This window comes from Lissotriton helveticus, chromosome 8 (genome assembly GCF_964261635.1).
Source record: "Lissotriton helveticus chromosome 8, aLisHel1.1, whole genome shotgun sequence".
NCBI classification, from domain to species: domain Eukaryota; kingdom Metazoa; phylum Chordata; class Amphibia; order Caudata; family Salamandridae; genus Lissotriton; species Lissotriton helveticus.
The window spans coordinates 366,203,304-366,222,824 of record NC_136069.1 but is presented as its reverse complement, the minus strand read 5'-3'; the positions used below and the strand labels follow the sequence as shown (position 1 = coordinate 366,222,824).

Here is a 19,521-nt window from a genome sequence, read left to right as displayed (position 1 = left end):
AATAGGCCAGGAATGATGGATTTGGTTTATACCCAGCATGCCTCCCCATACCAGTTAGTAACCCAAAGCCTTTTTGTTCATTACAATATTGTACTGAGAGAGAAGATATTTTAGAGTTTTCATTGAAAGGAAGACGGTCGGTCTCCTGTAGTGTTGAACCTTTAACTTTGCTCTTCAAATGGCACCATAAGAAAAATATACTTTTTTTGTCATAGCCCTTTTGTTATTGTCACACTGACAATAGGCAGTATTAGGGCACATTGTTTTGGTTGTTGGCAAGAACGATATTTCTAGTGCCTTGAGTATGTAATCTGGTTAAAGGGATACATTTAACGTACTTTAATTCTGTGTCTTGTCTAAATACCTCCATGAAATATTTATAAAAACACTGCCCCCAACCTTTCACATCAAAGTCTTTTTCTATCATAAGTAGCCAATACAACTCTCTCATCTCAGTAGATTCAAAGTAACAAAGTAGACTAGACTTTCATTCTAGACTCAAGTTCAAAATGTAAACTATTTGTAATCCTCTTGACACACTTTATAAAGTTCTGTTTTTTTTAGGTCGAGCTGGAAAAGCATGCGAAGCATGCGTCCAAGCTCGACAACTAATGTTGCTGACTTCTGCGAATGTGAGACACGAGTCGGTTACGCGCTTCAGATTTGTCCTTGTGAGCACGCTTTTGCTGCTGGCTGCTTGCTGTGTGGGTTCGCTTTCGGTTAACGCGCTCAATTAGAAACGAGAACGCGCGCTCCATTGAACAGGCCACAATTCCCTTGCAATGCGCGCCTCATCGTGATCCTCCCGGCCAGGGCAACAGCACCTACGGAGTCCCCCCCCCCTCAGCCCTTTTGAACTTACCGGGCCAATCTCGGGGGACTCCGCTCTCAGCACGCGGCAGGGGCAGGCACCGGGCATGTGCCTCGTGCCCCCTCCGCAGAGTTCTCGCTGCGGCTCTTGCCAGCTCCTTTCCCGGGGCTCCCTCTTGGTCAAGGGAGCCCCGCAACACTTGCGCAGCCTCCTGCTGGCGGCCCCAGGGCTCTCCACCGCTCACAGGAGCCCCGGGCCGCGAGACGCATTTACTCCGCTTGCCTCTTCCGGTCCGGACGCGGCCTGCCCCCATCACAAGCGACCTTGCCTGACTTCCGGGGCGGCCGTGGCGGGATTCCGGGGGAATTTTCTGCCACACACACCTTGTTTAATGCTTGTTTTAATGTAGGTGCTACATCTTGAAAGTGTTGATGATCGGGGACACTAAATGGTAGCTGACTTTTCTTTAAGAGATGCCACCCATTACCCATGTGCGGTAGGCGCACACGAGTGTACATGAGGCGCTGGCACCATCTGGTGTGACAGAGGAGGTGCATATATCCTGTGTATCCCGTTGTGCGCACACAATGGGGCTGATACTTGTTTTCGGTGGGGTGGTGCGTGACATCTGCACGCTGTGAGCGCCAGCTGTGATTTTTAGGAAAAATGCGATAACGGGATTTGAATTAAAACAGTATTTGAGCAGGAAACGGGGGACGTTTTACAGCAGACGAGCAATCCACATCTCCCAGACATTAAACACAATGAGAAGCACAAGCGTTCTCCGTGCGCAAGGGCGTGAGTCTGCACACACCGATCACTAGTGGGTCAAGTCAGTCGCAGCGCAGTCTGACTTGGGAAACAAATTCAAATGTAACTTAAAGCATGATTCCTTTATTTCAAGATCACACCTGTTCGTGTTACCGTGTGCTGCTTTTTGAAAAGCACAGAGCGGTTCTTGGTTTACAGTTCACGTCATTGGAATGGAGAATGTGAAAACTGAAACTTAATTTCGTGGTTATTGGTTTATTTATTTTTAACGCCATTAATCTGGTTCCGCTTCTTTCTTTTTCTGGGAGACACGGCTGGAGGCAATATATATATTGTGTCATCCGTCACTTATCCGTCGGTTTATTTTGATTTTTGGAATTGGTTTGCAATCCCCCGTGTTGCAGTCTCAATGTAGGCTAGATGCACGGCTGCTATTAGTTGTGGATACTACAGAAAAAACCCACAATTGTTTCATGTCTGGGACGTGTGTGCACTGTGGGCAGCTGTGTATATACTCGTGTTGGGTGGTGCGTGAGTTTTTGTCTGCGTGTGGGATGTGTAAGCCTGTGTGGGAGAACAGTGGATCGGTTGGTTTCCCTCGTGGCATGCAACGTTCAGGCACCAAACATACTCTTTATATGGCAGCGTATTTATCAACATTGTCCACGGGACCTGGCCCACCCGGGGCATAAGGAAAACAAGGTCCTTGTGGGCCCCCAAATCGGTACGCCATAAAAGAGGAATGTAAAACATTCTCGACTGACATAAGGGCATCATTCCTCCTCCTCCCAGCGCTCTGAAGAGTCTAGAAACTTCAGGCGCTCCCATTCCAGGCAGATAAGGGAAGTAACATGCCCAAGCAGCGGAGCCAGGATTCCCTACATAAACATGGCTATAAATAATACTTAGAAGCACTCACAGCGCTTTGAAACTGCTCAACTAGTAGAAAGCACGTTTTTTACAACAGTAAGTAGGATATGAATTTGGTGGTTCAAGCTTTATTACCAATGTCACAAAAAGATGTTAATATTTCACTTCTGTTCTTGGATTTTCGTCATAATAAAATACAATGAACATAATATTCACAAAAGTTATTTACAAAAGTTTAAGCTATTGCCATTATAATAAATTACAATAACTTTTTTTAAGTAGTAATTATTAAAAAAATTACAAGCCATTTTTATTTGTAATATCAATACATCTAAGTCATGTAAATACAACACATATTGCGTTACAAATACTATAGGTGTCACATTTACGAAAGTTAAAACTATTGGCATTGTAAATGACAAAGCTATTAATTTTGCTATTTTCAAAACCAGCACATAAATAAAAAAATTGTCATTTACAATACCAATAGCTCAAACTTTCCTAATGCGAGACCTATTGCATTGCAAATGCTTTTCATTAAAATGTTTTTCCTCGATAGCAACATGATGATTACTTATATGCAAATTCTGTTTACAGGGTGCAGCATAGGTTTTGATGGGAGATGAACACTTTTTTCATATCTCTTCAATCAATAGCCTGACTTCTCTTGATGGAAAATAAAATATCCATATCTAACTACACACTAAGTTACTGGTGTTACCAGAAGTGCTCAGTTCTCTTTGCTTTGCTAGACTCGATAAAATCTAGCCTCTTATTAGATGTGCTATGATCTGTACATTTGAAGTAATTGATTCTGTGGAACGCCTGAATTAATAACAGAAAGTAATTTTATTGTCAGGTTGCTCTTTAAAGGTATTGGCACATTTTGTTAATGTAACCTTTTTTGATACAGGCAATAGAACGAGGCTATACTGTGCAGTTCAATGAGCCAGAAACTTGGTGGAAAAGTGATCCTGTTGAACTGGAAAGGTATGAAGATTGTTTTGTTGTTGTTGTTTACTTTAAGCATTTTCTGCTACCGTTCAGATATTATGAGTGGTACAGTGGTGATGCCGTACATCGATAAGCATTTTTTTCTTGATTCTTTTAACTGTGTATCTGTTCATATGTCCGTGGCAAAGACACTTTGTGATTTCAAATATGTTTTTGTTGTCTTTATCAGTTTAAAGATGTTTTGTCTTGAATACATGTAAGTAAAGTTCCTTTTTCAAAAAGAACAAGAAACTAATCCTATTACATGGAAGGAGGTGAGAGACCTTTGTCATTCTAATTTCTCTCAGGAAGACTTTCTAAGACATCTTACCAAACCCACAAACAAACTTTGTTGATCTTTGCACTCATGTTTGAGGGGTTAGATTACGTCTACAAATGATGCTCGCTCTTGTCCTTGACGGTGGTGTCTAATTTGACAGTGTGAGATACCGTTGGATTTCGACATAGAAGGGTATATCAACAAAATTGAGTCTATCATGTTGACTGGCTATGTTTCTTCATTGTCGAATAGTGTCTTGATGTCGATACAGCACTCTAAAGCTAACAGATTCGGACAATACTTAATTTTTTTGGGTGGATAGATTTGTATTGGAATTTTCAGAATCACAGTTAAATTGTTAACGTAGTCTTGAAAGTCTCAGTACCACAAGGAGAAACATCATGTAACTACCTCCCCTGCCCCCTGGTACAGCATATTCCCATCACATTCAACCAATACAGTGCATTGATGTCGGTATCCCTAGACCTGTGCAATAAAAATGGTTAAGTAATATAGGTTACACAATATAGGATATATATATATATCTCATTGATCCTGTTCTTTTTAGATCTCTGCTTTTCCAGCATTCTCAATTTCATATGCATCTACAGTGTCAGCTCATCTGGGGGAGCCAATAATTCAGAGAGCATTGCTGCCCAAGCCTACAAGTCGTCACCCAGTTTATTGTCACTGCATGTTTTGCGCTTGTGTCGTTCTTTTGTATTCACCCACTCCGTCATGTCTTTAAGCCAGTCTGTCAGTTTAGGCACCATCGGCGAGAGCCATTCTATGGTGATCCTGCGCTTCAACAGTACCAGGCCCAGGATCAGACATTTGCTGCTCAGTGTTCTCTTTTTCTTAATGGATATACACTCCAGCAAACAGTAACTCTCCTAGATTTGGACGATGCTTGTTCTCGATGTTGACAGGAAGGGTAGTCATTTCCTATTAGCATGCCTTTATGTGGGTCTACCTCTCTGGGTGTTCTTAGGCGATGAGGGGACTGAGATAGAGAGGTCATAATCTCTGGATCCCTCATGCTTTAGTGAGGCAACCTCTCCTGTAGGCCATGGAGCCTGATCCTCTTCCTGTCCTTCATGGCCCTTCTAGACATTTTTGTCAGTGTGCACAAGTTTCAGGATGATAGTCTTCCGAAAGGCACAAAATACAGACTCTGTTTGGGTCTGACTGTGTCTTTTTTCTTGCCACAGGCAGTGGCAGCCGGCATTGATCGGGGTGGCAGGGAGGCGGGAGAAGGGGGTAAAAATTGTTTAAATGTACCTCCTGCCCACATCCCTGCGTCTCTACACTCCTTCCTCCAGTGGCTCGGCGCTCAGATGGGGAATAGGGGCTTGGGCATGTTCATCACCCAGGCTGTAATGCAGCCTGGGTTGAGAGCATGCTATATGCGCATGAATGTTTGGCCGGCAAACATTCATGAGCACATAGGGAGTGAAAACCACTCCTCTCCTCCCCTTCAATGTGAAGACACATCACTGCATCGTCGTCTCATCATCGACGTCGAGGCACAGGTCTCCGCCGAGATTAGTCCAAAGATCTTCGACGTCGAGACACAGGACACCTTCTTCGACATTGAGGCCGAAGTCTCTGTCGAAGTCAGTCCAAGGATCTTCGGCGTCGAAACACTATATTCCATCATCGACGTCGAGGCAGAAATCTCAGTCGAGATCAGCACAAAGATCTTTGGCGCCGAGGCAGAGATCTCCGTCGACGGCAGCCCACCGCCGGTCGACGTCAAGACACCGGTCTTCAGAACAGAGGCAGCTGACAGCGAAACACGGTACTCAGTCGGCGTCGAGTAGACGTTCGACGTCGATAGACCGCTCAGCTGCAAGATTGAGTCCTCCTTCCAAGAGGAGAAAGTCGACGTTGAGGCAGGCGTCTCCATCGAGAAGACCGTCTGTGCAGAGGCGTTCTAGATCACTGTCGAGGCACCATTCCAAAGAGGCCTCACCTCCAGTAAGCCTGTCCTAGTCACCGTCACCTAGAACAGGTTCACCCAGTTCTCACAGAGGATCAACGTCAAGATCTCTGGAGGTGGTGATTTAGACGTCCACAAACACCAAGATTCCCCAGCGAGGCCTGCGCAAGAAGAGATGAACTCTCCTCCTCCTGCACAGCCTCCTGAGGGGCAAAGATCGCCGTCCATCCATCTTTAGCCACAATGGAACAGTCCATTACATCACTGGCCACAGTTCCAGCCACAGCGGATCAGCATAACTCGAGCCCTCTCCACAGATCTGCGTTGGCTCGTTTGGTGCAGGCTGTGGATAGAGAATGTACTCCTTCGAGAGCCAGATTTCGCAGCCGCACTTCGGTGCATTTGCACAGAAGGAGGTCTAGATCTAGAAGCAGGAGTTGAAGGTACAGATCTCCAACTCCATCCTCCTCTTCCACTCGCACGTTCCACAGAGACTACTCGCCTACCCTTACTGACAGTCCACCGTCGAGGGTCTCTCCGGTGGATGATGTTACCACCTTTCAAGACATTCCTATGCCAACTCATCAGAGTAAGTCATCTGTGATTTTTTAGACTTTGCACCAAAGGGCAGCATCTAGACCTCTGCTGCCATTGGTTCTGGGCCTCATAGAGCCCGTGATGGACATTTTTCTAACGCCTGCGACAGTTAAGACTGCGCCAGCTAGAATTTTAAAAAAGGTATCGCTCCCCGGATGACAATAGACTCTTCCTTAGATCTGAGCCACCTCCGGATTCTGTGATAATTGCTGCAGCAAAAAAGACTCATGCTATTGCTTCCTCATCTACTGTTCCACCAGACAAGGAGAGCAAAACGCAAGATTCGTGGGCACGGAAGGTTTTTGGTACTTCAGACTCTATGTTGAAGGTTTCCAGTGCGTCGGCTCTCTTGGGCAGGTCTGACAGGTTTCTGTGGGACTCTCTACAGAGATTCTCAGAGAGGTTGCCACAGGAAGATCGCAAGGACTTTGAAGAGGTTTTGCAGGATGGCACGTTGGTGGCTAAGCAAGTAATCAGCGCGGCAGCTGATGGGGCTACTCTTTCGAGTCACGCCTATGCGCATGGAATATCCACTAGAAGGACATCTTGGAGGCGACTCACAGCGCTCAAGCCAGAAGCGCAGTCACGCATCCTGAATCTTCCTTTCTCCAGTTCTTCTTTGTTCGGGGCTCACACGAATGAAGAAATGTCCCAGATGAAAACAGAGCTAGACACACTAAAAGCCGTGGGTCTGGAAAAAAATAAGGAACATCACAAACGATTCAAGAATTACAATCTGTGATCCTCCCAACAGAGGGTTCAAACCCCTCTTTGGCATAAAATCAGGATCAGCAAGGTCAGCAAAGATCCCAATATCAGGGCAGGCGTTCCTCCAGAGGAAGAGGAAACCAGCGTCGGTCTAACACCACCGCCAAGACACAGACCAACAATGAGTGCCCACTTCCCCCCCTCGCCGTTCACCACTCCAGTGGGGGAAAGGTTCGCAAATCATCTCGAAGAGTGACAAGCTATAAAAAAATACCAGTGGGTGTTAGCTACGCTGCAGAATGGGTACTCCGTACGTTTTCGACGCCGCCCTCCCTCAATCCCTCTGGTCCCATCATTGTGTCACCAGCTGAGAACCTTACAGAAAGATGTGGCCTCCCTTCTCCGAAAGTCAGCCATCAAGAAGGTGCCAGTATCTCAAAGAGGGTGAGGAGTTTACTCAAGATACTTCTTGGTAAAGAAGAAGTGTCGATAAGCAGAATACAGACCCATTCTGGACCTGCGAGAACTCAACAAATCAATCAGATGGGAGAGGTTTCGCATGTTGGCTCTCCATCAAATATATCCTCATCTCGGACAGGGAGATTGGATGTGTTCGCTGGATCTGCAAGATGCATATTTTCACGTTCCGGTCAATCAGCATCAAAGACAATACATGAAATTCCTGGTGGGTTCTTCTCACTACCAGTTCAAAGTCCTACCTTTCGGGTTGAAGTCAGCTCCCCGAGTGTTCATGAAGTGCATGGCAGTGGTGGCAGCTGCTCTGCGACGCAAAGGCATCTTTGTGTACCCGTACTTGGATGACTGGCTGTTGAAGGGTCCCTCACCATACAGCGTGAAGTCATTTCCTGCAATGCCTAGAGCTTGTCAACGACTGGGCCTCCAGGTGAACTTCGAAAAATCGACTCCACAACTTAAACAGAGAATCCATTACCTAGGTGCTCTGGTAGACTCCGAGGTAGGAAAAGTGTTTCCTTCGGGGGAGAGACAGTGTTCCATCATACAGAAATGCAAAGTTGTTCTGGACAACAGAAGGCTGTTGTTTCGTCGGATTGCCTCCCTGTTAGGGTTGATGGCATCCTGCATCTTCCTGGTTCCCAATGCCAGACTACGAATAGGTCCTCTTCAGCAGGATCTGGAGGACAAGTGGGACCAGCAGACATCTCGCTGGGACGACAAAATTAGTCTCTGAAACGCGGCAAGAGATTCCATCCTTTGGTGGATGAGGAAAGACAATATGCAAGTCTGGATACCTTTTCATCAAGCACCTCCCTCTCAAACGCTGATCATGGACGCTTCCCTCCAGGGCTGGGGAGCCCACATGGGATCTCTTCAGACACAAGGTCTGTGGTCACCAAAAGAGCGGTCCTATCACATCAACATGCTGGAGCTGAGAGCAGTTCACTTGGCCCTCAAGACTTTCTTCCCCTCGATTCAGGCAAGTTCAATCTTAGTACAGACGGACAATACTACCACCATGTACTACCTGAACAAACAGGGGGGAACTCTCTCATGCACACTGTCACTGGAAGCTCAAGCTCTCTGGCATTGGCTCCTGGGACGGAATTTATCAATTAGAGCAGTCCACCTGCCGGGAGAACAGAAAGCGAGAGCGGATGCTCTCAGTCGTCACTTTGAAGACAGACAAGACTGAGTTCTCAACGGCGAAGTCGTCAAAGACATATTCCAGGCTTGGGGTCGTTCCACCATCGACCTCTTCGCGGACGACGAAAATACAAAATGCAGAGACTTCGCCTCAAGATTCTACCGACCAGGGTCGAAAGGGAATTCCCTTTTGATAGACTGGTCAGGGGCATTTGTATACGCCTTCCCACCCCTTCCTCTCATCCCGAAGGAGGTGACCAAGCTGTCTCATTCCCACACGAGGATGATACTTATTGCCCGGACTTGCCGAGACAATGGTGGTACCCGGACCTTCTGCACCTGTCGGAATGCCCTCACAGGAGGCTGCTGTTCAGACCGGACCTGCTGTCCAAGATGAATGGGAGGATTCATCCTCACTGAACTTGGCAGCATGGCTCCTGAGTGTGAGAAGTTGGCCTGATATATGATGCTCACTAGTTCTAGTGATCACCTTGTATCAGTCCAAACAACCCTTATGGTGATTGGTTGTAAAGTCAACCTTATAGACCAGCTATCCTAGTAGCGTGGACAAAAGCAGTCTTTAGGCTAAACTCTGAATGGCATGTGAAGCCAGCGGTTTTACCACAATATAACCCCTTGAATACCACATGAAAGGACACCACACAGGTTGTTATGAAAATAAAAGGATATTTATTAACTAACATACACCTCTGGACTCTTTATGAGGTCAGAGGGCTAAGCACATGACAATACTACAAAAGAAATATGAGTTCGCACAATATTTACACGTGTGCCTTAGGGGCACGACAAACCATATACTCAAAACAATGAAATGCGAGGAAAGAAAGTACTGTAAGGGGATCCAGAGGCTGGAGGATCGCTGGGACTACGCTACGAACTAGGTAAGTACGGAGCAGGAGGCCCACGGAACTCACGTGCAGAGTGGAAACTCTCACGCGGGATGCGTACCAACGTCTGTGGATGCTACAGTTTACAAAGTTACGGATTCCGGACGAACCCGGCTGGATGGAGAGAAAACAACAGTGGACCTGAACACTAGGATAGTGAACACAGACTTCAGCACCTAGAAGCTTTAGTTACCTAACCCACTGGCTGCGGGTGCATAGGGCTGAAGTGGTGTCGCGTTTGCTGCGTTGATCCCGGTGATGCCTGAAACAAGAAGTTGCTGGCAGGCAGCCAGATGGAGGAGTCCGGTGGTTCCAAGGACGGAACTAGGAAGAAGAAAGTCCTGAAAAGGAAGGGGACAGAGTCTTGGTCACTAGCCAGTGACGGTGCTGGAACCAGGAGGGAACCAGGAGCTGTCGCCGCGTTCAGGTGAAGGAGGGGTCGCTTCTCTCTGTAGCTGCACGGACCAGGAGCTGCTCTTCACGACCAGGCTGGAGGCACGAGCTGTCCCACGTAGTCTGCTGCTGTTGGCGGTGTCGGATCGTCGATCTGGACAACAGGCCTTGGCTAATGCAAGCCACGCGGTGGAACAAAGATGGCGTCTGGTGTGGACCAGGAGGGTCCGGGGTGCTTCTCTTTCACAAGGGAGCAAGGGCCAGTCTGGGGGACCAGACTAGCAGTGTTGAATTCTTCGGGTCGTCGTCTCAAGGTCACTAGCCGGCCGGCAAGTGACCAGACAACAGGAAAAGCAGCAACCAAGCAAAAGGGCCCCACGCAGATCACGGGGATGCTGGGGGGGCTGGTCTTTGGTGCAGGAGCTGCGTCGGTGTAGGGCTTCTCAGACCCTGATGCACTTACTCGAGGGTCCCTCGGTGGTCGTGCTGGAAGCGCTGTGCAGGTTTTCTCAAGATGGCCGTCTCCACGTTGCTCGTCGCAACCACGGGTCCCAGCTGTGATGTGGGTAGAGGTCAGAGAGGTCTGGAGGTCCGGGTCTTGTCGAGCTGGATCGTCGGATTCCGGGATGGAAGGACTTTGCAGCAAACCGCACAGGAGCTTGATGGTGCCTGCGAAGCAGGATGGTCACTCCCTGACCATAGGGGAGATTCTTCAGTCTTCTGAGGTTCAGGAGGTCGAAGGTCAAGAGTTTCTTCGTGGAAGTTGTCAAGAATAATCTAACTGGGAATGGGACCAGCTCCTACCTTTATTCAGCTAAAGGGGGCTGCACTACGACTAGGTCCCTCCCCTGGGTGGGATCAGGAAGGGGGGTGGTTACACCCCCTATCCTTTGTCCAGTTTCCCGCCAGAGCTGGGGCTGGAGTGCCCCAGCAACTGGTTTGAACCGGTGTATGCACAGGGCACCTTGTGTGCCCCAGGCATGTCTCATTCCTTTCAGCCTGGGCCTACCTAATACACAAAATCCTGTCTGGGGTGGTGCTAGCACCTCCCAAGGCAGGAAACCCTTTGTCCAAGCCTCCCTCGCTGGAAGGACTCCCAGCAGCAGGAGGTCAGACTTGTGTCTGTGGTGGCAGCATCCATTTTGTGATGCCAAGGCTCGAGTTAACTTTAACCGGGGTTTACAGTTACATACATGTTGTGTCCCTCTAGAAGGGTGGAATGCTACCCCCGTCGCCAGAATTGGCGAGGGGGTAGTATTCCAATTCGTATGACACCTTACTCGACATGTTTTGATAATGTTATACCAGAGTTAGCATTTAACCGCGAGGATTATAATGCACTTAAGAGTATATGGTATAGCGTTATCATGGAACAGCTATTAGGACTTGGTTCCGCAAGCGGGCTCAGCTCATGCCAGAGCACCATCTCACATAATTCCAAGCACTCTGCCTTCAGGATTGATAAGGCCTTCCATAGGAGTGACTGATAGGAATATATGTGTCCATTTTAGGTTTAGATATAGGGAACTATATCTAAAGCAAAGGGTGATTACACCACCTTGCCCCAGCTGTCGTGCAGCCAGTTGTGTCTGTTTAGATGGCCAGCCAGGGGTGGCATAATACATGCTTCAGCCCCTGGTAGGCCCTGGGTACACCTATGCCCTGGATACCTAAGGTATTCTGTACAGGGATTGTTTAGGTGGCCCAGTACCAATTGGTAAATGCACCTAAGGTACATGGTTGTCAATTTAGAGAGAGAACAGCTAGGCTGTGGGTCTGATTAGCAGGCCCACAGCCAGGGAAAGTCGTAAACCAGTGAAGCAAAAAGCAAAAATCTGGGGTGGCCATGGGATTGCAGACCCCACTCTCCTACACTGAGGTCCTCCAGTATGGCCATTTAGGACTGTCACAGGACTGCCTGTCCATCTTAAGAGAAGCCAGAAGGCCGTCCACTAGGCACTCATATGCGTGCAAGTGGAAGCGTTTTTATACGTGGTGTGTCCAAAACAATTGTAACCCGACCAAAGGTCAGGAAGAGGTCATCCTTCCATACCTGCTTTATTTGGCGAAAGCAGGCTTGAAGTTCGCTTCCATTAAGGTGCACTTAGCAGCTGTCACTGCATATAGACGATCACCATCTCAACCTTCTTTCTTTCAATTACAGGTTATTTTTTACTGGGTCTGAAGAAGGTCTCACTCCGGTCCTGCCTCCTTCACCACCCTGGGAACTAAACCTGGTGGTATCAAAGCTGATGGGTCCGCCTTTCGAACCCATATTCAAAGCAACCTTACAACACCTTTCTTGGAAGGCGGCTTTCTTGGTAGCAATCACGTTAGCTCACAGAGTGAGCGAAATACAGGCCCTCTGCTCTAAGGAACCTTATACCGTCTTCCATCTTAATGGGGTCGTATCGAGGACTCACCCCTCTTTCCTCCCTAAGGTGGTGTCAGATTTTCATGTAAATCAGACCATATCTCTGCCCACCTTTTTCCCTAATCCCTCCACTCCAACTTAGAGGGCTTTACACTCCCTGGACCTGAAAAGGGTTTTAAAATTCTATCTGGATAGGTTCAAGTCCACGACAAAATCTGATCAACTATTTGTTAACTATGGGTCGATCAGAACGGGTTTTCCAGCTTCAAAGCGGTCAATCTCCAGATGGATAGTTTCATGTATCAAACTAGCGTATCAGTTAGGCCCCTTGGGTTTACTCCCAAGGCGCATTCTACCAGAGGAAAAGCGGCTACGACTGCTTTTCTTCATAACCGAGGCCAGTGGTGGCTATGTAACTTGCCCAAAGGATTAGGCAAGACCCAGAGAAGGCTTTGGAAATGACGGATCCCCTATATTGGGTCCGTCCATACATTTACAAGGCACTATTGTCTATATTCAGACACCAGAACAGACACTCAAGTAGGCCAGGCCTCCTTGAGGAATCTGTTCAACAGCTGATTGCGTCTGTTATTGTTTGTTGGGTCATTTTACTCTCATTTGCCTTTATGTGGGAGACGGGACTTGCTATTCTATTCAGTGCTTATGACTATTGATGAGGATCCCCTGGAAGAGAAGGATAAGTTACTTACCTGTAATCCTAGTTCTCGTCCAGGGGTATCCTCATCAAAGTCATAAGCAACCCACCCTCCTCCCCAGGCAAATGAGATTTTCCTCATGGTTAAGCAATATCTTTGTGCCCTGTTCTTCAGGGTTACGCAAAGAACAACTGACCTAACTGTCACCCCTGAGGCATGATGGGAAGCTAGGGGTCATGACTGCCTTAAAGGCACAGTGCCAGTTTTTGTGGGAAAATGTTTCATTTTCTATGCTATTGTTTTTCAATGCAGCCTGTAGGCTAACAATGTCTACTTTATTTACAGTTATCTCTTCATGAGTTTTACTCATTAAAAACAGAGTTCAAGTGCTTCTTGCCCACTTGTGTTTTTATATATTTGCAAATACAGTGTTTTATGTGCGTTATTGCATTGTTTAGCCTCCTAGATGGGAGGTGCATTGTTATGAGAAAAAATGACATATGTGTGTGTATATATATGTGTGTGTGTGTGTGTATATATATTCACTGAAAAAACCATAGGTTTCAGGCCTTATATAGTTAGGAATTAGCATTTAAAAAAAACTTTGAAATTCACTGAAAAAACCATAGGTTTCAGGAGTTATATAGTTAGGAATTAGTTTTTAAAAAACCTGATCTAATATGTGACATCATCAGCAGTGGATTGCGGGTGCGCGAAATATAGTTAGTACAACTAACTATATAGGAGCAATTTCATTGGTTTTGTATGAGTAAAATGTCCAGCTAACTATAACACCACTAAAACTTATAGTTTTTTGAGTGAATTTCAAAGGTTTTTTAAAAACTAATTCCTAACTATATAACTCCTGAAACCTATGGTTTTTTCAGTGAATTTCAAAGGTTTTTTTAAATGCTAATTCCTAATTATATAAGGCCTGAAACCTATGGTTTTTTCAGTGAATTTCAAAGGTTTTTTAAATGCTAATTCCAAACTATATAAGGCCTGAAACCTATGGTTTGTTCAGTGAATTTCAAAGGTTTTTTAAATGCTAATTCCTAACTATATAAGGCCTGAAACCTATGGTTTTTTCAGTGTTTTAAAAAAAAAAATTGATTGGTTAACTGGCTTATTAAGTGTATCTTAGTGAATACATATATTAGCGAGTAATGTTTAAATATTTAAATATATGCATGAGTGATATAATATGTGACGTCATCAGCAGTGCATTGCAGACGTGCAAGTTATAGTGAGTCCAACTAACTATAACGTGGGAATTTCAATGGTTTTATGCGAGTAGAATTTCCAGCTAACTATAACTGGTGTGAAACCTATGGTTTTTTCTGTGAATTTCAAAGGTTTTTTAAATGCTAATTCCTAACTATAACTGGTGTGTAACCTATGGTTTTTTCAGTGAATATATATATGTATAACATTTCTATGGCAAAATGAAACCCCTCATTTTGTTCCTTTTCAAATTAAATGTATTAAGTGTTACCACTTTATTCCAATCAAGATGACTTCAGGTGTGCCATACTTTTGTCATAAGTAAGACTGTTAGCGTTCTAGTTGTTCTTTAGAACACTCTGGGACATTCTGTCATTGGGCTATAGTTGGGCTACATCTGGCTGATATCTGGGCTACATTTGGGCTCTTTTGTCTCTGGTGGCCATCTTGGGAGACTGCATATCAGAATTTTTTTCATGAAATATAAGAGGATTTGAGAAGTCACTCAAAATGTGCCCTAATTTTTCTTTCTTCAGCACTAATCATAATTTCTATGGCAAAATGAACCTCCTCATTTTGTTCCTTTGCAAATTAAATGTTTTAAGTGTTAACACTTTATTCCAATCAAGATGACTTCAGGTGTGCCATACTTTTGTCATAAGTAAGACTGTTAGCGCTCTAGTTGTTCTTTAGAACACTCTGGGACATTCTGTCATTGGGCTATAGTTGGGCTACATCTGGCTGATATTTGGGCTACATTTGTTTTTTTTTGTCTCTGGTGGCCATCTTTGGGCTACATTGGACTACATTTGGGCTCTAACATATATATAGCCCAATGTAGCCCAATATATATTTTTTCAAAGTTAATTTTCGTAAAAACCACTGGAGCACATATCTTGAGACATAGCAAAGGCACATCGGGCTACCAGTCCCTACAATTTTGCCAAGTTTGGTGGAAAACCATTCAGCCGTTCGGGCTAAAAGTGAGTCCAACCGCCCTATGGAAATTAACATGGGGGAAACACGTTTTGGGACTCCCCTTTTATCTCGGCCCCCGCTTGACAAATCCCCCCCAAACTTTCAGGGAAGGAGCGGAGCGCCGCGAGGCAAAGTTAAGGAAAATTTCAGGAAGGTTCCTCAACCGGCGCCAAAGTTATTCCCAATAGAATGTTGCGATTTCCCTATGGAAAACAATCCTAACTATATATACACCTACTGGCTATCGCCAGTAGGTAATATATATATATATATATATATATATATATATATAATGTGTGTGTGTATGTTTATCATATATAATTTTTATATTATTTCCGGGGTCCCCGCACATGGGCAGGAATATTCAGTGCTTATGAGTTTGATGATGATACCCCTGGAAGAGAACTAGGATTACATGTAAGTAACTTATACTTTTCTCTTTTCTTACACTGCTGAATAGCAGTGAGGCAATGCTCCTCCGCTTAAGCGGAGGAGCCGCCACTGGCCACAGGCATGGCAGTTTGCAAACAGTGGATGTATTCTCATAGGAAAAGCGAAAAAGAAATCCTGTAAAACCACTGTTGAAAAATACTTCTGGCCCTAAGGGACGTCAAATGTAAAGGTTTAGAAAAGATTTCCAGTGCAAGAAAGCCAGAAAGTCTGAACTTAGTGTTCAAGGATCCCTGTTGCCAGGAGCTGGAAAAAACTACTGATTAAACTGTCACCTGTGGGGCATGATGGTACACAGGAGGAAGGATGAGGCCCTTAAAGGCACAGTGTCCGTTTTTAGGTCTCGCCTGTCGATGCGCATGCGCATCGAGCAAGCGAGACTATAGGGGCTCATCGACTCTTTATCTAACTTGCAAGGAATCGTGGCGATTCCTTGCAGTGCCCGTGACTTTTAAGCTCAATGCGCATGTGCATTGAGCTTAAAAGCGCGTGCACAGCCGCCCGCATTCCTCCGACACCTTTGAAGTGAAGCTTAGCTTCACTTCAAAGGCCCGGCTTCTTCACACCCACATGCCGCTCTGCCCCGCTCCGCCCCCTCCCCTGAGTCATCCTGCCTGCCCAGACTTCTCCTCCCCCCTACTTACATCCCGCTTTCACTTGTTTTTTGTTCCGACTCCGAGAATCTGTCCCAAAACGGCAAACTTTAAACCAATGCCACCATGACTTGATACTAGATTCTTACATTTCTCTTTAATGGGCTCTCGGTGTAGGTTTTACAAAACAAAAGTGCTCATTGCGCATCTGTTTAACTTGAAAAACACTTGGTTAAGTCTGGCTCGACGTGTAAAACACAGTTTATATTTTGTCTTGGCTTTTCAGGTTTGTGCTGTGGAAGCTGAATCAAAGTAAGAAGGCGGCATGGTTTTCCAGTTTGTTTGATAGGTGTGATTGCATTCTGGTGTGGCTGTGATTGCCTGACGCATTCTCTATAATCACGGAACCGTTATTTTGCAACAAAATACCGAATTGCAGTATCATGACCGTAGGCTTGTGTAATTACCAAATGCAGAATCACTCTTCCGCCGTTTCAGCAGCCTCGGTGGACCCTCTCCAAAGGAGCCATTACAGGGGTCATGTGTTACCCGTTGCAGCTCCCTGAAGCCGTTCTCCAAACGCTGCACTAGTCCCTGTACTTACCCAACTATTAGTTTGAGCACTTGCGTTTTTCCTGCGGACAGGTGTGGATGTATTTTCATATTAGCATATTATTGACTGTGAATCCACTTACTGACGGGGATGGCTCGTGAGTCAAACGCTGGCCTCTGCGAGGTGGTGATCTGCAGGTCAAGAGTTTGAATCCTGGCAGGGACCACTCGCCCGCCATCCTTCCCGGGTTGGAAAGTGGTCTCTTCGATTCTATTCCTCTAATCCCCATACCAGTCGCTCCACATGTGCAATCTTCCCTTTCACTAGTATTACTGCCTCCCTAACCCTCTTCCACTTCCACTTCCATGACTTCAGTCTTCTTTCTTCCCCACTCCACATGCTCCATTCTAATTTCACTCTACACTCTCTCACCCCTCGTACCCACCAATCCCATATCCGTATTTTTTCATCCCTCAAACTTCACCCCTTTCTCCCTGGCCCTACATTTTGTACTTTCTCTCCTCGCACACTTTGGCCCCCTCTCTCTCCCTCCCTCTCATGATCTCTCTCTCCCTCTCTCTCTCCCTCTCTCTCTCGCGCTCTCCTCCCTCCCGCCTGGCCAGCCCGGGTTTGTAACGATGACGCCGCTTGGCTGGCGGATTCCCCATTGAAACGGGACCCGGACTATGGGCCACACTTACTGCATCTCCTTTTATCAGAGGATAAAACACAGCCGCCCCATACCATGCCAATCACTTTGCCAATCACTTTGAACAGTTTAAGGGGGCAGATGAGAGCACCGAGTAAGGACAGAGCAGTTGGATTAAAAAAAAGGTACGTGTTGGACCTAAATAATTTGTGCTGGTCTAGGAAGGTGGGTATTTTTTTGTCAATGTCTAGACCCTGGGAAGACAATATAGAACAAGCATTTGCAATACGATAACTCTTGCATTTACACGAGTTTAAACTATTGGCATTGTAAATGACAATGCGTTTTATTTATGTTTCAAAAACGAAAACATGAATTAAAAGGCATTGTCATTTACAATGCCAATAGCTCAAACTCGCGTAAATGCGAGACCTATTGCATTGCAAATGCTTGTTTCATCTATAATCCAGCCTATCTGCTAACATTGCCATCCATTCCCTTTCTTTTTTCTCTTAAAAAAAAGAGTTTACTGAATTAGTTTTCTTGGTTTCATTAAATGCTTTTTTTTTTTAATGAAAATTAGAGGAAATGTTGCCATTTTAGCATTTTTATTAAACTGCAAAGACAGATGTTTCTCTATTTCAGCAAATATTTCTCTTTAAACCTTAAAAATATATATTTCTTGAAATTGCGTCCCCATCTTTCACAGCTTGCAATTCCGGGTAAGTACAGGTAACGGCACAGTCCGGTATATGACCATCAACAAATAAATGTATTTTCTTTTTACAGCCAGGTGCATTGTGCGCAACTACAAATGCCTACTCCTTCAACTGGGCCATAGAATGGTGATGTCTACAGTGTCTTTTTAAAGTGCAACCTCCCTAATTCCTCCACCTCATTTAAAACCAGCACTAGACCACCTATGTAGTTTCATGTTTGGACATTCATAAGTACTGCGTATAAAAAAAGTATCATAATGCACATATTTTTTTCATTAGTGGCAGACAAAATAATTAGTGCGTTTACACCAATTGAACAATTGAACAATTAATTTGCACCAGGAATTGATAAATTTCTCTTTTTTCCAGATTTTTCTACATTTTACTGTCTTAAATCCAAACATTTAATTGGTTAATTATTGTAAAGTACAGTGCTTGCAAATTGAATTACATTCCTACGTTAGCATTAATAATGTCACTATAACTTATACTACATTCATTTTTTAGATATGTGGAGTAATTGAGCCAGTTTTGAAATTCTTCTTCTATTATGTCTTCGCCAAGACACTTGACATTAATTGTTTAGGGTTTGACACTCAAGGTTGGGTTTTCTGTTTGATTTCCATGAACTTTCAATGGGTGAATTGATTCAGGAATATCACACTGCCTCACGTCACAGCACTCAAATTGACCCAATGCATAATGGTAAATGCAGTGCATCATAACACTTACTTCAGTAGGAGTCTTTAATGTTTCACCCTCATTGGTGCAGCCGGTGCTCTGTAACCCTAGACACGTTTGTGGATTCATTGCTTCATCAGTAGAGAACAACAAGTTGTTTGGGGGTGCTGGAAATGCTACCCAAAGTCTTCTCAGGTCTCTGTACCACTCACTGGGTGCAGGTGCATCAACACAAGATCGTCAGCTCAAGGGAGCCTTTTCAAACAGGGTGGGAGCATACTGCCTCACATCCCTGTACTCCATTTTCCCCTATGCATCATGGTAAATGCATTGTATGGTAGTAGTATTTAATTTTTCACCCTTGTGGGTGCAGCCTGTGCTTTGTAACTCAAGACATGTGTTTCTGGATCCATTCCTTCATCAGTAATAATAATAATAATTGTCATTCAAAAATCTGTATTTTGACAGACAGCCATAAAAGAGCAGATGGGTGAGGTAAAACAATACGGATACAATAAAAACACCTACTAAAAACATATTTAAACATAATTAACAATTTCCTATTGGAATGCTCAAATAAGACACAGTAAAAAACTAAAAATGGAAGAGGTAAAAAACTGTTTAAATCTAGAAAGGACACTTGTAAGTGCCACTGACTTCAGAAAACATTGTGCAGACTCGGGTAAGGTGGTAAGATATTCCCACCCTCCATAAAAATAACCTTAGTGCCGATTTGCATAAAGTGCGA

The 19,521-nt window shown here is 45.0% G+C and overlaps 1 protein-coding gene across 6 annotated transcripts in view; it reads left to right on the top strand.

The window, feature by feature from the left end:
• The window catches only part of LOC144772688 (uncharacterized), a 554,957-nt gene that overhangs the window by 330,953 nt on the left and 204,483 nt on the right, over positions 1-19,521 (top strand). For all 6 annotated transcript variants that reach the window (XR_013599822.1, XM_078657156.1, XM_078657158.1 and 3 more), the window contains exon 6: positions 3,366-3,442. Coding sequence is in view for 5 of the 6 variants with exons in the window: in XM_078657156.1 (XP_078513282.1) it covers positions 3,366-3,442 (77 nt within the window). In the remaining variant the exon portion in view is untranslated. The remainder of the gene's footprint in view (positions 1-3,365; positions 3,443-19,521) is intronic.